At 40.3% G+C, this 17,168-nt stretch overlaps 1 protein-coding gene across 5 annotated transcripts; it reads left to right on the plus strand.

Moving 5' to 3' along the window:
- Positions 1–1,298: 1,298 nt before the first annotated feature.
- LOC108936711 (ATP-binding cassette sub-family G member 2-like) lies at positions 1,299–15,611 on the plus strand. Of its 5 annotated transcripts, none has more exons than XM_018756238.2 (16): positions 1,299–1,376; positions 5,324–5,546; positions 8,895–8,954; positions 9,170–9,284; positions 9,531–9,683; positions 9,796–9,953; positions 10,343–10,494; positions 10,603–10,704; positions 11,297–11,550; positions 12,197–12,279; positions 12,848–12,937; positions 13,164–13,288; positions 13,857–14,011; positions 14,230–14,319; positions 14,450–14,532; positions 14,958–15,611. In XM_018756238.2, exons 2-16 carry the CDS (start codon positions 5,335–5,337, stop codon positions 15,103–15,105), a joined length of 1,980 nt encoding a protein of 659 aa, XP_018611754.1. In that variant the 5' UTR covers positions 1,299–1,376; positions 5,324–5,334; the 3' UTR covers positions 15,106–15,611. The 5 variants fall into 5 exon arrangements, with proteins under 5 accessions (XP_018611754.1, XP_018611756.1, XP_018611755.1 ...); XM_018756240.2 differs by lacking the exon at positions 1,299–1,376 and adding an exon at positions 1,572–1,808; XM_018756239.2 differs by lacking the exon at positions 1,299–1,376 and adding an exon at positions 1,848–1,910.
- Positions 15,612–17,168: the final 1,557 nt, after the last annotated feature.

The raw sequence follows: 17,168 nt of genomic DNA on the forward strand, positions 1-17,168 counted from the left end.
GAACAACATGTCTTTGGACTATGGGAGGAAACCAGAGCAGACATGGGGAGAACATGCAACTTGCAAACTAGCTAGTTATTGTAACATTTTTCAACCGCAATCCCGAGGCATGACAAAATATTTCTGTCTTGCTAGAGAAGTGCTTCTGAATCTGTGATCTATAGAAATCTCATTCAACAATAGATAAGGCATGTTTAAAGACACAAAAATCAAGCACATTACTGGCAGAACACTAGATATCAACACTAAGGTAGGTAGGCTGTAACACACCAAACACACAAAAAAATCTTTCATAACAGCGCAATAAAGCCAGCTGGAAGGGTATGACTGACACAAATTGCAGTGGGTGTTCCCCTAGTAACAGTACACGTAAACTGTTCTTATCAGCACTATTTTCTTTTACATAGCTACTCACATGGGACTTTGCACGTGAACCTTTACACGCAGAGCGCACGGCAAATACAACCGAGTGTTCAGGGTGCTTCTAAACATCACTCATGGAAAGTGGCACCACACACACTGGTACTCCATAAGCATTTATTACTAATATTACACACACACATTTTCTGAACCGCTTGCCCCATACGGGGTCACAGGGAACCAGAGCCTAACCTGGCAACTCAGGGCGTAAGGCTGGAGGGGGAGGGGACACACCCAGGACGGGACACCAGTCCGTCGCAGGGCACCCCAAGCAGGACTCGAACCCCAGACCCGCTGGAGAGGAGGACCCGGTCCAACCCACTGCACCACCGTGCCCCCAACACTAATATTATTGTTATGATATAATTAAATAAATAAACATTTACTTAACATCATGGTCCAGGATGAAAATGTCAAGGAGCAACGTACCCGGCACATTCAATGTGACATTGTCAATTATTTTCCTCCCTTGTTTGCTTATTATGTAAAGTGTGTCACCTGGAAGACATATACATAACTTTCTTTATTTTAGTGATAAACTTTAACCGCATCAGTTCAGGATAAGTGAAACTTCATCAGGGTACTTCAGCAGATGGTGGGATTCAAACCCAGAACCTTCACATTTCACTGGAGTAGCTGTAACCACCACACAGATAGATAGATAGATAGATAGATAGATAGATAGATAGATAAAGTGAAGGACACATTTTTTATTCAATTATATTGCCTGATGCCTGAATGTCCATGGTGTACAGACACACGAGAAGCCATGCGCGACAAAGAGAGCGCGCGTATCCTTCCCGCGCCCTTCTTATAGGCCACCCCCCCTTCCCCCACCTTCCCCCCACCCCCGATAGCGTGCGACCCTCGCACCCGGCTGTCATAACATAAAAAGGTGTCCCCGGAGCGAGAGTGCGCCGTGTTCACTGCGCTCACATCTGCGACAGCGGGGTGAGGTGAGTTCGTTAAGCGCTTACTCACTGACTCCGCACATCATCACGCGTCTCGCCGCAGTGAGTGACGAGTTAACGGTTTCACGCGGCGAAACACGTCCACGTGTACACTAGGGCGACATTCCTTTACTTGATTTACATTCGAAATATAAGACTGAAGAGCCGATCAAATATTCTATCGCCGCTCGTAGCCCACCATCATCATCATAAATCATGTGCTACTCAAAAAAACTGTTATCAGCGATATTTCTCCGGAAACTGCTGCTTGAGTTGGTGGAAAATGTTTTTTTTCTTTCTCTGTGAATATATAAAGATGGTAAAGGTGTTCACTCAGGATTAAAAATCATGCGGCGAAAGACTGTACAGTATTTAATTTTGGTACCGGTCCATTTTTAATTTACATTTTGCCCGATGATAATTCCGGAAGATTAGCCGGTAAGTAACGAAGGGGCGACACATGATCACACTCACACAGGAATCACTTTCGATTTTAGCTGATTAAAAATGGACACAGCTGCAGCGATGTGTGCGCTAAAGGTACATTGATTCGTTTTTTCATGATGATTATGCAAAAATATGTCTGATACATACAGTACTGTTCTTTTTTCCAGAAAATTTACACCGAAACTTTGTTGTTGTAAACGAAATACAACAATGAATGAAAGTATTGTAACGATTATGAACTGAATCATACCGTAGCGAAATTTAGCCGATTAGCAGTATTTCAGTATTATTTGTGTACTCGGGAATCGCGTGACTGTCTGCATCCAACGTCTCCTTTAACTGGTGTAATGCTGCACTATTTTGAATTGTTCTGAGATGCACGTCGACGTCGTCGCTTTGCAGAAAAGCGTCCGCAGAATGAATAAAACTTTTAAATTTTTTCTTATTTTTTTATTAAAAGTACTACATGTAAATTCATATGTAAGTCAGATATACGTATACCCACGGGCGATTTGGCAGACAAACCCAGTTGCAGTTCGTTTTATATGATTTATTTAATTACTTGCTACATGGTTGTTGTTTCTCACTTAATCCTTATGAACAGCTATTTGTTAGTCAACATTTTGCAGAGGTTCGGTCAGGTAAATTAGTTAATAATGACAACAGTACTGCTTCCAGCGCTCTCTGTTCTGAGGTGTGACACTGACAGTGTCTGGCCACGATCTGTACCCTCACGTGCGTTCTCGCCTGGAAATATTAATATAAATAAGGTAGAATTTCATAAGAGCAACCTTTTACTGTGGTAGAGTAAGGCAAACTGGCAGTGAAAGAAAGCTGAGAGAGCCAGGTCATTCTGGATTTAACTGTGCGGTGCTGTGCGCTGCTCCTGCCAGGTGCCAGGCTCAGGTACTGTGGGGTAGTGTCCCTCTAGCCTGGGATCCTCTATAACTCTGGATACAGGTGGTCCCCGACTTACGATGGTTTGACTTACGATTTTTTTCGACTTTACTTTTTTGCGATGGTGAGCTGGCGATAGACAGTCAGTAGAAACCGTACGTTGAATTTTGATTTTTTTTTTCCCGGGCAAGCGATATGTGGTGCGATTCTCTCTCGCGATGCTGGGCCGCGACAGCGATCCGCATCTCTCAGTCACTGTCACACAGAGGTGTGTATTAGGAGTATTAAATGCATTTTCGACTTATGATGTAAGTTGGGGACCAGCACCAGTATTTTGTAACATTTTGTTCAGTTGTACTTTTCAGAAAGAGACGTCTGGTAAACAAACTGACTGTGACACACAGCACTTCTTCTTGTTGGAGTCGTTAGGCTACCTGTTGTTTACAAACGCTTTGTTATTATCTTAAATCTTTTCTCTCGATACGACATTGAGGAAACATTGACGAGCTACAAAGGGCACAGCCGCCCAACCGACCTTGGATTCTTGGTCAGTTCTGCAGTTATGAATACAACACGCTTCAGTTCGTGCCGTGGCGACGGAGCCACAAGACGTTAACCTCGTGGTCTCCGGAAAGCTTGCGATCGCCTCAGCGACGACATCTTGACTTGTGAACTGAAGAGCCGCGCGGCCATTACTTCGTGCAAGAGGACTTTTAATAGACGGGAACAACTCAGTCCGAACTTACGTTCGAGGTCAAACATGTTGAGAGGCCGTCGCATAATGAGTGTATGATCAGTGAGAGACACGTAAAAGGTGTTCTGTATCGTGCTTTAATTACTGGCGACATTCTCACATAGGCCTGATAAAACAGTAAAAAATAGTTTCAGATTTTCCTGGCTTTCAACTCTGTTACTGTTTTGTGTTTTAGTACATGTCAGCAATTGCATTTTTTACATTTAAACAACTTGTAATGATGACGTATTATGGTGGAGACGGGGGATTGCCCCCCGGTCCCCTCTCTCGCTCCCGCGCGCGCGGAGGCTGATATATACTTGGCCGTGTACACATTTTGTGTCTCACACGTTTTGGAGTTTAATGTTGTTTATTTTATCGTGAAGACAGCTGTGTGAAATATAAGTCATCCATAGTTGCTTTCAAGATTATATTAAATGAAGAGCTTCCATTTTTCCCGTGTCCGTCTGGGTTTATACACCTTGTTTCTTTGGAATCCACGTGAGGATCTGGGCTAACTCACTAGCCAGGTCGTTACAAACAAGGGAAAAAGGGAAAAATCTGTTCTTCCCCACTTAGCACTTTGTAGACAGATACCTGACTTGAAATCTTGAATCAGCCTTACACGTTAATAATGTTGTGTGACGGTGGATGTGCTGTGGTTTAAAGCAAAAGTGGTTATGAAAATCTGAACTCAAAAGTGGTTTTGAGGGGTCTCTTCCAGAAAATTCTGCGTATATGAGATTCCATCTGGTGCATTTCAAGGATTTCACAAGGCAGAACTGATTGATTATGATTTTAGGTTTATAAAAAAACTGAAATTGAGCTCAGACTCTCCAATTAATTGTAATATAGACTGAAGATTCCCTGTTCTTGCCAGGCTTATGTGTGGTTTTTGTTACCACTCAGGCCTTTATTAATTTTTTCTTGCTTGAACACTTGATACAAAATGTTGCCGCACGAGTTGTGTTTGACCTACCAGTGTATTCCAATATATCGCTCTTCCTCGTCTCTCTCCGTCGCCTTCCTAAACTCACCTCTGTCTGACTCACTTCTCCCCTAATCTCATAAGTGCTTGATAAACATGTACTTTTTTGTTATCTGTTTAATACTTTTAAATAACAATTTTCTTAAACAATTGTGAAAGCCTATATCCTCCCACTTAAGTAGTGTATACTGGCTCGTATGGTAGAATGTGATAAGTTTACTTTACTGTAAGACTAGGCGGGGACTAGTGCTGCTCCAGTACTGATCTTCTAAAATTTACCCTCACTATTCTAGGCGTATCGCTCCATATTTTCTGCAGCTTAACGTTCGTATCTTTGATGTTGCTTTAACCACAGTCACATCCATTTCAGTAAACGTAATATTACATAGGCCCACCTGAAGCAGTTCATCTAAACATGGTTATGTTAGAAAAATCCAACAAGTGCGTAATGACACAAGACAAGCGTAGCTTTGCAGCTCTCTCGATCACCACATTGGTTTCACATTATATTAGCCTCAACATGCCATTTATTATGCACGCGTGCCGATTCGAGACAAATCCAATTTGTGCCAGATGTGGGAGATTTGCGCCAGCTCTCAGCTAGATGACCAAATAGCCATGCATTTCGGGGTCGGCTAGACTTTTGATTAGTTAAGTGAACATGGTGACAAGTCATAAGCAAGTCATGCTAGTTAAAGATCATGGTGAAAATGTTGTCAAGCACGAAAACAGGCTGTAAGCAAAGGGTATAAAAATATTACATGCAACAGATGTTTCTGTGGTTACAGAATTGGTTGTTGATAGCTCAGCTGAAAGTTAGAATTTCATCATGCCCTTTTATGGTGCCTGTATGCAAATGTTCATGATTTAAATGTACTTTTTCCTCAGAAATTCTCACAATGGACAGGAAACCCAATCATGTCGACATCGTAATGGAGGAAGACATAAGCTCCAACGGAAAATCCAAAATGCAAGGAGTCACCAGCGAAACAGCCAAGTCCCCTCATGGGGCAACTGTCAGTTTCCACAACATTCAATACAAGCTAAAACTCAAGAGTGGACCTTTGTGTAAAAGGAAGGTTACGACAAAAGAAATATTGGTCAGTCTCAAGTAAGTAACTTTAACCCCTATTAATTATTTATTACTTTGTTGTGGTACAATGTTTCGTTATGTAAACATTTGTCATTACAGGTCATTTTCATTACACTTCGTCCTCGAGAACAGCTTAAGAATCATTAGAAGTATGTTTTGCATTTCATGATCTAAACACATTAAAGCGTTGACTGTGAGTAAAGGTGAGCTCTGCAATTCAGTGTAAATCTTCATGCAGGTTACTGCACCATAAAATGTTAAACTTTCATTTAACACATAATTGACATAGTTTTTGTGCCACTTTATGCATGCATGAAAGTTATTATTAAGTTAGTTATTGCAAGTGACTGATGCTCTTGGGTTGCAGGAAGGAAATGTGCAGTTTCTACGATTTAGTTAAAATTAAGCAGCCATCATCAATAGCTTATAGATCTAGATAGCATTTCAGCTGTGTGCAAAATAAAGGAACTGTAGCAGGCTTTTTACTGGTGAAATTACTTTGTCTCATCTCTTTCTGTCAGAAATATTTTTAAATGGAATAATAAGTATTATTTACTCAAAGTACGTAATACCTTTGAGAAGTGTTACAAAGTTCTATTACATAAGCACTGTTACGTATAATGATATATCACAGCACTATCAGTTTGATGCTGACTGTCATTTTTTAAATTTTATTTTTTAAAATTTATTTATTTTATTTGTATGTCAAACTTGAATTTTGTGTGTGAATCTCGTCTTTGACGTTGCGTGGGGAATATCCTGTTTGCTCTTGCTGTGCACCACCGCCCCCCCCCCCCCTTCCCCTGTGGAAATAATCATTCGTGATAATAGATGAGCAAGTTCAAAGCTACCTTGTGACTTGTGGGCACGTACCCCGACGGTTGAGAGGGCCGAGATAACGTTGCCCTTTCTACTCCACTTCAAGCACCAGCAGGATCCCCCGTTGTTTCCAGGACATTGTTTGAGATTAAAGGCACCCGAGAAACAATGGAATTGAAGCATTCGCTGGGACCAAAGTTTTCGCAGTGTAAATATGGAAATGTGTTCATTGTTTAATGTAGAAAAAAGTCAGTGAATGTAGCTTCCCCTTGCTCTTCTTACCCACAAAACAAAGTGACCAGCAGCTGGACATGTAGCAGAATACAGATGAAACAGCATACACTGTAATGATTATAAAGCCAGGAGAAATTGTTTCAAGGCCATGAAGAATACGAACGTGTTAAGACATAGAGAAGACATTGTCACAAATGCACGTGTGTTCTGTCGTCATTCATTTAGCGTTGCATTACATTTCTGTTGCTTAGTGCATCTTATTATTTGTGATGTACTACATGTGATTCACTTGAAAACTCTTGATTTATTGGTTTTGCGCATTGGCTGCTGAAGATCTACTGAGATTGTGTTGTTGAGTGTTTTATGAAGGAGCATAGTTTTCTCATTCTGGACATCAACAGAGCCAAGTGATAGGCCTACCAGTGATTACAGCAAGGTCACAAAACTTGCTAGGTTACTGTAAGGACTGTAAGTGTAGTTTTTTTCTAAATAAAATGTCAGCCTTCACCTCTGTGATCACAGAGCACTGTACAACCTTCTACTTGAAGGACAGACTGCATGTAAGAGGCACATGGGTGCATTATAGGGTGATTTTACTTGCATAACAAAGGATAAACTCCTAGATGAAATATACTACAAGTGAACATGCTGTTTTATGGACCTCTATAACTGGCTCTGTGTTATAAAGCTGAGTTATGAAACTGTCCCATTCCCACTTATAGTTTGTTGAACTTGTGTAATCATTAATGAAAGCTGTGTGAGAGGTGAGGATCGATTTGTGTGTTGCCCTTCGACAACATCTCTTCAGACTTTGTGTGAATGTTTTGTCGTTTTTTAAAAAAACATTACATTTAGAGTTACTCATTTGCAGCTTACAGGTCACAAGTAAACTATGCAGTGCAACATTGCTCCATGTGCTGCATCAAGAGGCAGTCAGCTTAAACAAAGTTCCCTTCTTGTATTCTCTCAAAAGTAACATCCTAACAATATCAAATAAAATGTAATGAATATTTTTCCATTATATATGGAAGAAGACTGATGTGTCTTTTTTCTGTGTTCTAGAAAGGATAGTGCTGTTGTTTTCATGGCCTTATTCTGTATTTTGTGGACATTTTAAGGTAAATGGTTAAAAGTCAAACAAACACCTGCGTATGAGTATAAAACTGGTATTGTGAATTATAAAATATAGATGTTAGGATTATTATGATCCTTTGCTTTTTAATTTCTAAAATTTTAAGATAAATTGTTATAGTGTCTGATAAAATTAGATTTGATTCAGGGTTTTCAGCAAAACACACACACAGTCTGAAACCACTTGTCCCACACGGGGTTGTGGGGAGGCAGAGCCTAACTGAGCAACACAGGGCATGAGGCTGGAGAGGGAGGGGACACACCCAAGACAGGACACCAGTCCATCACTAGGCACCCCAAGCAAAAATTGAACTCCAGACCCACGGGAGAGCAGGACCCGGTCAAACCCACTACGCCACTGCACCCCCCAGCAAAAAGCTGAATAATGTTAACCTTCAGATTCCCTTTTTTTTTCACTGGTTTGTGTCAGCAGATAAGTTTTTACACATGTTTTTAGATTATCTGTCAATTTCCCTCACTGGAAAGTATGACTAATCATTTTGTTTCTGTCTGCTAGAAGACTCAACCCTCAAACGCTCTGGGTGACCAAATACCATTTTCTGTCCACCCCTCCTGTAGTGTATTATAGACAGTGGGCCAATGTGTGTTGCCTCTCTATCTAAAAACAGTGAAGTTATTAGATTCCGTGATTAAAATAGGAAAGTGCAGATATCTGTTTTTTCATCAAAAGGGAAGCAATCTGAGTGGTAAACATGAAATGAAATTTTCATAACAAACTGTATGAAATAAATATTTTGAAACCACTCATTTCTGGAAATAGAGACATTAGGGGAAGGACGTGTAAGACTAATAATAAATTGAATTAATATTTTGGACAGTTCTTTCCTGTTACAAAGGGCAAAGTACAGTCTTTACATCGTTATTATTTTACTACTGCACTTTTTTGGATACAGCGAAAGATTAAAATGTATTGAAGCAATAAATAATATATATATTCTTTATCCTTAAAGTGATTTAAGCTATTTAATGTAATTCAGTATTTATAACATGGTCAAAATTTGAATGTGTGGGTGTAAGACTTAGTGAAATAAAAGTGCTAACTGTTTTCCAATAGATTATCCGTAAGTATTAGTGTGTAAAATTGTAGATCTGTGATCAAGATAACAAAGTAATAAGTAAGAGGCTTAACTATGAAAATACATGATGTGGTTCTTTTCACAGTGGGATTATGAAGCCAGGAGTGAATGCTATCCTTGGTGCAACCGGAAGTGGAAAGTCATCGTGAGTGTCTTTTAATATATTCTTTAAATCAACTGTAGTTTTCCGATTGTGGAAAAGTAATAAAGGATCTTGGTGATAAAACTGTTGAGGAGCATTGTAGAGTAAATTTCCGGAAGGTTCCACTTGATATTCAGAATTCCTTCCTTTGTAGTTTGCTGTACTTACATGGTCAATTACGAATTTCATACAACTGATCGAGGTGGCTGTTTTCTAAGGTTTCTGGATGTACTCGCAGCCAGGAAGGACCCCACTGGACTCTCGGGGGAAGTACTGATCGATGGGGCGCCACAACCTCCAAACTTCAAGTGCCTTTCGGGCTATGTGGTTCAGGTTTGACCATTAAAAACTTACTCTTGACAAAGAACAAGCATGTTCCCTCATTTGGACCTATATTTTAGTCTTTTTTATACAGTATCATGTGTGGCAGAAGCACATAGCCATTTATGGCTCTAGCATTTATGTTGATGCAGTTGAGTGGATATGGCTGATCATGGCACTTCCTGGTAAGCGTTTTTGGTTCCTCCAAATCCCTGTGTCCACACTGGCTCATCAGTTTGCTTTGTTGGTCTTTTCTAGGATGATGTGGTAATGGGAACGCTGACAGTGAGAGAGAACTTCCGCTTCTCAGCGGCTCTCAGGTTGCCCTCCTCTGTGAGCCAGAAGGAGAAGGAAAAGAAGGTCAACGAGCTCATCAAGCTTCTGGGCCTCACTAAAGTTGCTGATTCGAAGGTTGAGACAGAGTAAACTTCTTGTTTTTGACACATGTCATGTACTTAACTGCATTGTCAGTACTTTTGGGAGGCCATACGTGTCATTTCCTGTGTGCTCTTGTGCCATACAGGTGGGAACCCAGCTCATAAGGGGGATTTCAGGTGGAGAACGGAAGAGGACTAACATTGGCATGGAGCTCATCATTGACCCCTCTGTCCTGTTTCTTGATGAGCCGACCACCGGTCTGGATGCCAGTACTGCCAACTCTGTCCTTCTTTTACTCAAAAGGTACCTTGGGGAGTCTTTGAAAAAGTATATATATCAGACACTCTAAGGAGAAGCACCACACCCACCACAGAGCAGGCTTCAGCCAAACCTGCTGCAGCACCGCATCCCCAAGTGTCACATAACTAAATGTAAAAATACTAGAATATTCCAGTATTCCAGCACAGTAATGCTGGAAATGTATTATTTTTACTTTGATAATTAGTTTTCCTATTGTTACCCTATACAGCCTGAAAACTTATTGATATATGAAAAAATATGCACTTTTCACACCTTAAGTCTCACAAACAAATACAGTAATTTCAGGTAGCTAACATGGTAAGTAGCTCTGGAGAAAAATGTCAGCTAAATGAATAAATATAAATGTAAAATGTATTCTCTTCTTCCCCCAGAATGGCCAGTCATGGGCGAACTATCATCATGTCCATCCACCAGCCAAGATACTCCATTTACCGGCTGTTTGACAGCCTCACCTTATTGGTCAATGGCAAGCAGGTATATCACGGGCCTGCACAAAGTGCTTTAGAATACTTTGCTGAAATAGGTAAGCCTGAGAAGATTAAACTGAGCAAAATAAAATTTTTAATTATTTATTTACACTTTTGCTGTTCAGTATGGGATTGACAGTGTGAGTGTTTCTTTTGGAATCAAGGATATGTCTGTGAAGAGCACAACAACCCAGCGGACTTCTTTCTGGATGTCATCAATGGGGATTCTACAGCAGCTGCTTTGACCAAAGCAGAAAATTCCGATGGTAATGGGGCACTGGGTGTTGTACGAAAGGTAAAGCGCGGAGGTTCTCGGTTCTGGCTCCGTTGTGGCGGAACAACCTTCCCCTCTCACTCAGAACTGTGGAAACTCTGTCTACATTCAAGAAGGGTCCGAAAACTCACCTTTTCCGGACCCATTTCGCCCAAGATCTCTCCAGCTCATGTACGGTGTAAATGTTCATGCACCGTAACTTCATGAGCATCACCAGATGAAGCCTTTTATCAGCCACTACTCCGGCATTGTTTTTGCTTGCTTGTGTATCTTATAATATTATATTAAAAAAAAAAAAAAATTGTTAGGAGGGTATCAGGATTTTTCTACCCTGTGTTTTATGCACCTACTTGAACGATGAACCTCGGTGCAGCAAGTGGTAGGCAACAAACTAGGTTTACTTGAGACTCATGTCTGCAGCTGTGTCTCTTTCTCTTAATGTAATGCATAAGTTGTTCTTTTACTGAGTTGTACGTCACTTTGAACAAAAGCGTCTGCTAAATGAATACATGTAAATGTTCAACTCTGTCATTGACATGTTGACTCAGAAAATTTCATTGATTTCATTCCTGGGCTTCCTTCAGCAGACCTAGATTTTGGGGAGCAGAGCAGCCAGAGGCAGAGCATTGAGGACCATCTGGTAGAGGAGTATAAGAGATCATCATACTGCCAAGACACCCATGCAGAGCTGGAGAGAATCGTGAAGGGGAAGGACTACAGTGTCAAGCCCAAGTTCCGCACCATCACCTACAGCACCTCCTTTAGCCACCAGTTCAAATGGGTGCTGAAGAGGACTTTCCGCAACCTCATGCTTAATCCTCAAACTTCTGTGGCTCAGGTACCATCATTATTTGTAGAAGGTTTTTCTACTAATTGTCTCTTTTGCTGCTAAGTGCAGAAAAATTACCTGCTTTGTATACTTAAACAAGAGCCTCATCAACTGGGTACTTTCTTTCACTAAAGCACATGTCCTGAAATATAGGTCAAATTTTCTTATTATAGTAATTGCCAAAAATGTAGAAATGTTTATGATTGGCAAAGCAATGGATTTCCTTTTGAAATGACACATTTATTTTGTAAATAACTGCTGCTGACACAGGACAAAATATTTGGCAGAAAACTAAATAAACAAAAAACATGAGCAAATAGTGATTTTGCAGTATAAATACCCACAACAGCCTTTTAAAATTTTTAAAGGAAAAATGCATGATTATAAATAAAATGTGAAACATTTATTTTACTATCCGTTTATAACGGTACACAGCTGTCCGAAAAATTGAACACTTTTTAGCTAGATAAAGTTTTTTCTTACAATATCAAACCTGAGTTCTGTTTAGCCAAAGATTTTTGTTTATAGTACACATCATGTTTTTCCCTTATGGATTTTTACATGGAAAATGTGCAACAACACTGCAGTAGCGGAGTCATTAGCTTTATCACTCTCACTTTTTATTGCTTTCTTTTGATAATGTCATTCTTCTCAGATCGGAGTGACTCTTTTCCTGGCTCTGATTGTCGGTGCTATATTCTTTGGAGTCAAAGATGACAGAAGCGGTCTTCAAAATAGGTAAGGGTTATATGAGTTGACAAGGTTTGCCTTTGTATGACTTCTAAGGATTTAGACATTAATCTCTCTATAGCAACAAGTGACTTAAAACATTTTTTTCTAAATTATATATCTTTAAACGTACCATATAAAAATTTACCAGCTTCTAATGGATGGAAGAGCAATCAGGCCAAGGCTGACTAATAGGAATGCGTTCCGTGGTTTCCAAGGCAAGGGAGGAATGGTTCCCCACTGTTTTCTTCCATGCATGTCTGCGGGTAGATTCATACAGCTTTACCTGCTGTACAACCATGTCCCTCTGTCTTTTAATAGCCTATTATTATTATTATTATTATTATTATTATTATTATTATTTCTTTGCTGAGACCTTACTTACATGAACAGGTAAATATATGAAACCAATGCTAGTAAATGAGCTTTTACTAATGAAATCTACAGATAAATACTGAAATGTGTTTCTTTTAGCAAATTAAAGAAATCTCAGAAGCTGTATATTTTTTATTTTATAGTTGTGCTTTGGATTTGAAAGTGTGGTATTCTTCATCCAAAAACATTTCTCCTCTTGCAGGATGGGTGCTCTTTTCTTTATCACTACAAACCAGTGCTTTGGGTCTCTGTCCGCAGCCGAGCTCTTCATCACCGAGAGGAAACTCTTTGTGTTCGTATCACTTATTTCTCACTTAAGGATACAAGTGTCTCCTTTCCTTCAAGTCTGAGTGGGTTTTACAGAGAGAGAGATCAGCTACTACTTAAATACAATTTATAGATTACTCCACAGATCTAGTCCTCAGAGCTCTCTTCTCCTTGTATCTTTCATGTTGGCCACTAAATCTGAGACTTCACTTGTGAACATTTTGTTTTTTCTTGTTTCTTTTGGCCTGTAGGCATGAGTACATCAGTGGGTATTACAGGGTTTCTGTGTATTTCCTCACGAAGATCCTGTCTGACATCATCACCCTGCGGACATTTCCTGCCATCATCTTCAGCTGCGTCGCCTACTTCCTAATCGGTAAGGCCTTCCCAACACCTGACCGTGCATAGTAAGCAAGCTGCTTTTCCATTTGACATTTACACAGAGTGTAAGATATCAGGATTGCAACTTAGTGTCCAGTTTTGCCTTACAAAAGAGCTCTGTTATTAATAGTAATTATAGTAGCACTGATTTGATGTTCGGGGGGTGCAGTGGCGCAGTGGGTTGGACTGGGTCCTGCTCTCCAGTGGGTCTGGGGTTCAAGTCCCGCTTGGGGTGCCTTGCGACAGACTGGTGTCCTGTCCTGGGTGTGTCCCCTCCCCCTCCGGCCTTATGCCCTGAGTTGCTGGGTTAGGCTCCGGTTCCCCGTGACCCCGTCTGGGACAAGCGGTTCAAAAAATGTGTGTGTGATTTGATGTTCATTCATCAAAGTGTAGGTATTTCAAAAATACTGCTAATTTTCTGCTCTGCTCCTTCTTTTTTCCATTGAATGTTTTAACATGCCGAGACCCAAATTTTACTTGTACTGTCAATGTATAAAATATATAGCAGGCTTACAATGTTCTGGTGGCTGTGACTACTCAGCTGTTCTGCTGAACTCTTGTAGGCTTCAAAGCTACGGTGGAAGCATTCTTCACCTTCATGCTGTCTGTGGCACTGGTGGCGTACACGGCCACCGCCATGACGTTGGCCATCTCGGCCGATCAGACCGTGGTGGCGGTGGCCAACATCTTCATGACCATCAGCTTTGTGTTCATGATGGTGAGTCAGGCCTGTGTGATCTCATAAGGAAGAGGCAAGTGGACAGAAAGTGGCCTGATCCATGCTTCTCCTGCTCCTTTCTTTCCACCGTGGATTGAAACGATATATTTCAAACTTAAAGATGTAATGCGCACACGAAGATCAGTATCTGCTTAGAATCAAAACAACACTCAAAAGAACAATGCAAAATAGAGAAGTTACCCTGTTTTGTGTTTTAGATCTTCTCAGGACTCCTGGTGAACCTGCCTAGCATCGTGGATTGGTTGGCCTGGTTTAAGTACTTCAGTATTCCACGCTATGGATTTACTGTAAGTACTGTACTGCATTTATCCTTAATTGCACGCCTAACAATTTCTACTTATTGTATGTTTAACCACACATTGACTTGAAGGAGTTGAAATTCTTTTTAATAATGATCTTTCCTTTTTAACAAAACAGGCTCTGCAGATTAACGAGTTTGTGGGGTTGATATTCTGCAACAGTACGTTGACAAACTCAACTGTGGTTGTCTCAGACTTACAGTAAGTGCTCTGATACTGTGACATCATCACCTGAATATTATTTTTTTATACTGCATTTGACTGCCCACAGATCACTACCTGCCATTAGAACCTGGCTTGAATCCTATCTGTGGGACTGTACATGTATTGAAAGTAGTCAAACGAGAAAAAATAAATTTAAGAAGGTGATACCTACATTATGCTGTGAATGATGAAAAACAGTTGTGATGTGAATGTGTACTAATTGACTTTGTTTCTGAATATCCAAAATATCATTAACTGCATCCCTCTGGATTTTACCAGTCTTTAGAACTGCATGTGCAAATACTGTAAATCAGGCTAATTTCATGAAATGCATTATGTTTGTACAAACAGTGGTGCAGTGCATAGAGGTTATTTTTAGCAGACCCTGATTCAGAGTTTTGTGTTCATTCATTTGCTTCCAGATGCACTGGAGAGGAGTATTTGGAATACCAGGGAATTAATTACTCCACATGGGGACTTTGGCAGAATCACGTTGCACTGGTAGTGATGACTGTCATTTTCCTCTGCATTGCGTACCTGAAACTGCGCTTCATCAAGAAGTTCACGTGAACGTACCGTTGAAACGACCTAACAGAACAAAATGTTGCCTTTAAAAAAGCGTTGCCTTTGTAATTTTTTCTGATTTTGAAACAACACGGGAGGTGGTCACTTTAAAAGTTTTCCTGTTCAAAAACTCCACCTAAGGACTGTGTGTGTACTGCAAGTTCCCGATGTTCTCCTTGTATAAATACAGTCAAGGCAAAAACACTGCCATTTACAAGTTATATTGCTACAAGCCTTATACACAGTCATGGCTATGACTTCAGCTCAAATCTCTTTTACATAAAGCTTTGTGTTCATCATGGTAAGGTGAAGGTTGACAAAAAGAATAATGTGACAAGGAATGTTAAAACATGAGCTGCTCCGTTTTTTGTAATATGTATTTTTTTTTAATTATTTTCACGTTGATTAATGCCAGCTCACGTTGCATATTTTCTACTTGTAAATACATATTTATGATTACCGAGGCACACAAATAAGTTGGTTTGCTGATCTGTTAACATTTAAACACTGGTTTCACACATTCACATATCAAGTCACTGTTTATATTTAAGTAAATTAAAAAAGCAGTGATCTTCAATGTTCTTGTGTCCTAGAGTCATTGCTTATTGTCCACCTCAAAGGCCTTTGCCCATGACCACAGGTATACTCTGATTCCTCAAGCTAATAACAGTCAGGTTTGAAATTTTTCACAATAAATTTTACACTTAAATATGTTTTTATAGCATTTACTAAAATTTCAGATCTTCAGTGATCTTCAGTTCCTAGCTTATCAATCTTCTCATTTCTGTTTGTATTGGAAAGAAAACAACCTATGTTTACCCACCAACCTGGCAGACATTTCTTAAAATAAGTATTACCTAGTTATGTTTCAAACTTTTTCTCAGTAAGTGAAACACTACTACCAGGTATCTTCAGAAGAAACCCACCAGTGTGTGCTGAATTCTGACATCCCTCTAGTAAAGAAAGCTAATGGGGAAAAACAAAATACTACAACTACAGTTTGTAAAGAAACAAATTGAAGGTATTTCCAGGACCTGCAATGGAGAGCACAGATGATCTGGAGAATATTAGCATTATCTTACCCCTGAAATGATACACAAACACACACACCTGTGCGTGATTCACCAACTCAGTGTTTCTGGCTACACAAACACATTAGGCGAGACATTACTAATGCTACTGTACTGTAAACCACGGTACTGATATAATGGCAAAGCTCTGCTGCGAGCTGCAGGTGGAAACTTGTGTTTACCACTGATTTCCACCGTCTTGGTTTGCATCTGTCATAGTTTCTAGCTGTTCTGAAATTTTAAAGCACTTTAATTTCCTTCATTAACCATTAATCTTCCAGGATTTTCTTTTCATCTTCAGTGTGGCAGAAAGATGTAATACATGAGGGGAAGATGAAGTCATGAGTTCCTGCTCCATAATTGCCACACTTCACCTCTGATGTTTACTTTAGACTCCTCCGCTGGCCTCTCCTCGGATTAAGCTGTTGCAAAATCCTCTGATTCCCCAGACAAAGGAAACAGCTGTACGTTTGGAAATATGGACAGGATAATTATGACAGCGCTAAGCCGTGTCCTCTGCACCTCTCCTTAAATAGCCCTGCTCGTGTCTGGAAGGTGTTCCTCTCACACTGGAGCCATGGATGCCTGTCAGCCGGGAGCCCTGCTTTCTCTTATCATACCGTTCCAAGTGTTGTTCTTACCGGCCTCCACTGCAGGTAAGGGAACGCAAACCTCATTCGCCTCGTCCGAAACATTCTTTCCAATGGTGGCGTAAAAAATCAAAGGGAAGCCAGAGGGGGTTGGAGAAATCTGAGACCCGTGAAAACAGTCTGAGACGAACTTAAAAACTCTTCAAAATGATTCAGATACATACAGCTTGTGAGGGGCACACATGCATTTATACAGCTGCATTTCTGCATAGAGAACAATGCAACCAGCACAAATTATACATCACATTGTCGTGGTTAGAGCTGTCATGTCCCACTCAAAGGAGCCAGGTCCGAATCCCACCGCCTGCTGTAGTACCCTTGATCAAGGTACTTACTCTAAATTGATGCA

Source organism: Scleropages formosus, chromosome 3, assembly GCF_900964775.1.
Source record: "Scleropages formosus chromosome 3, fSclFor1.1, whole genome shotgun sequence".
NCBI classification, from domain to species: domain Eukaryota; kingdom Metazoa; phylum Chordata; class Actinopteri; order Osteoglossiformes; family Osteoglossidae; genus Scleropages; species Scleropages formosus.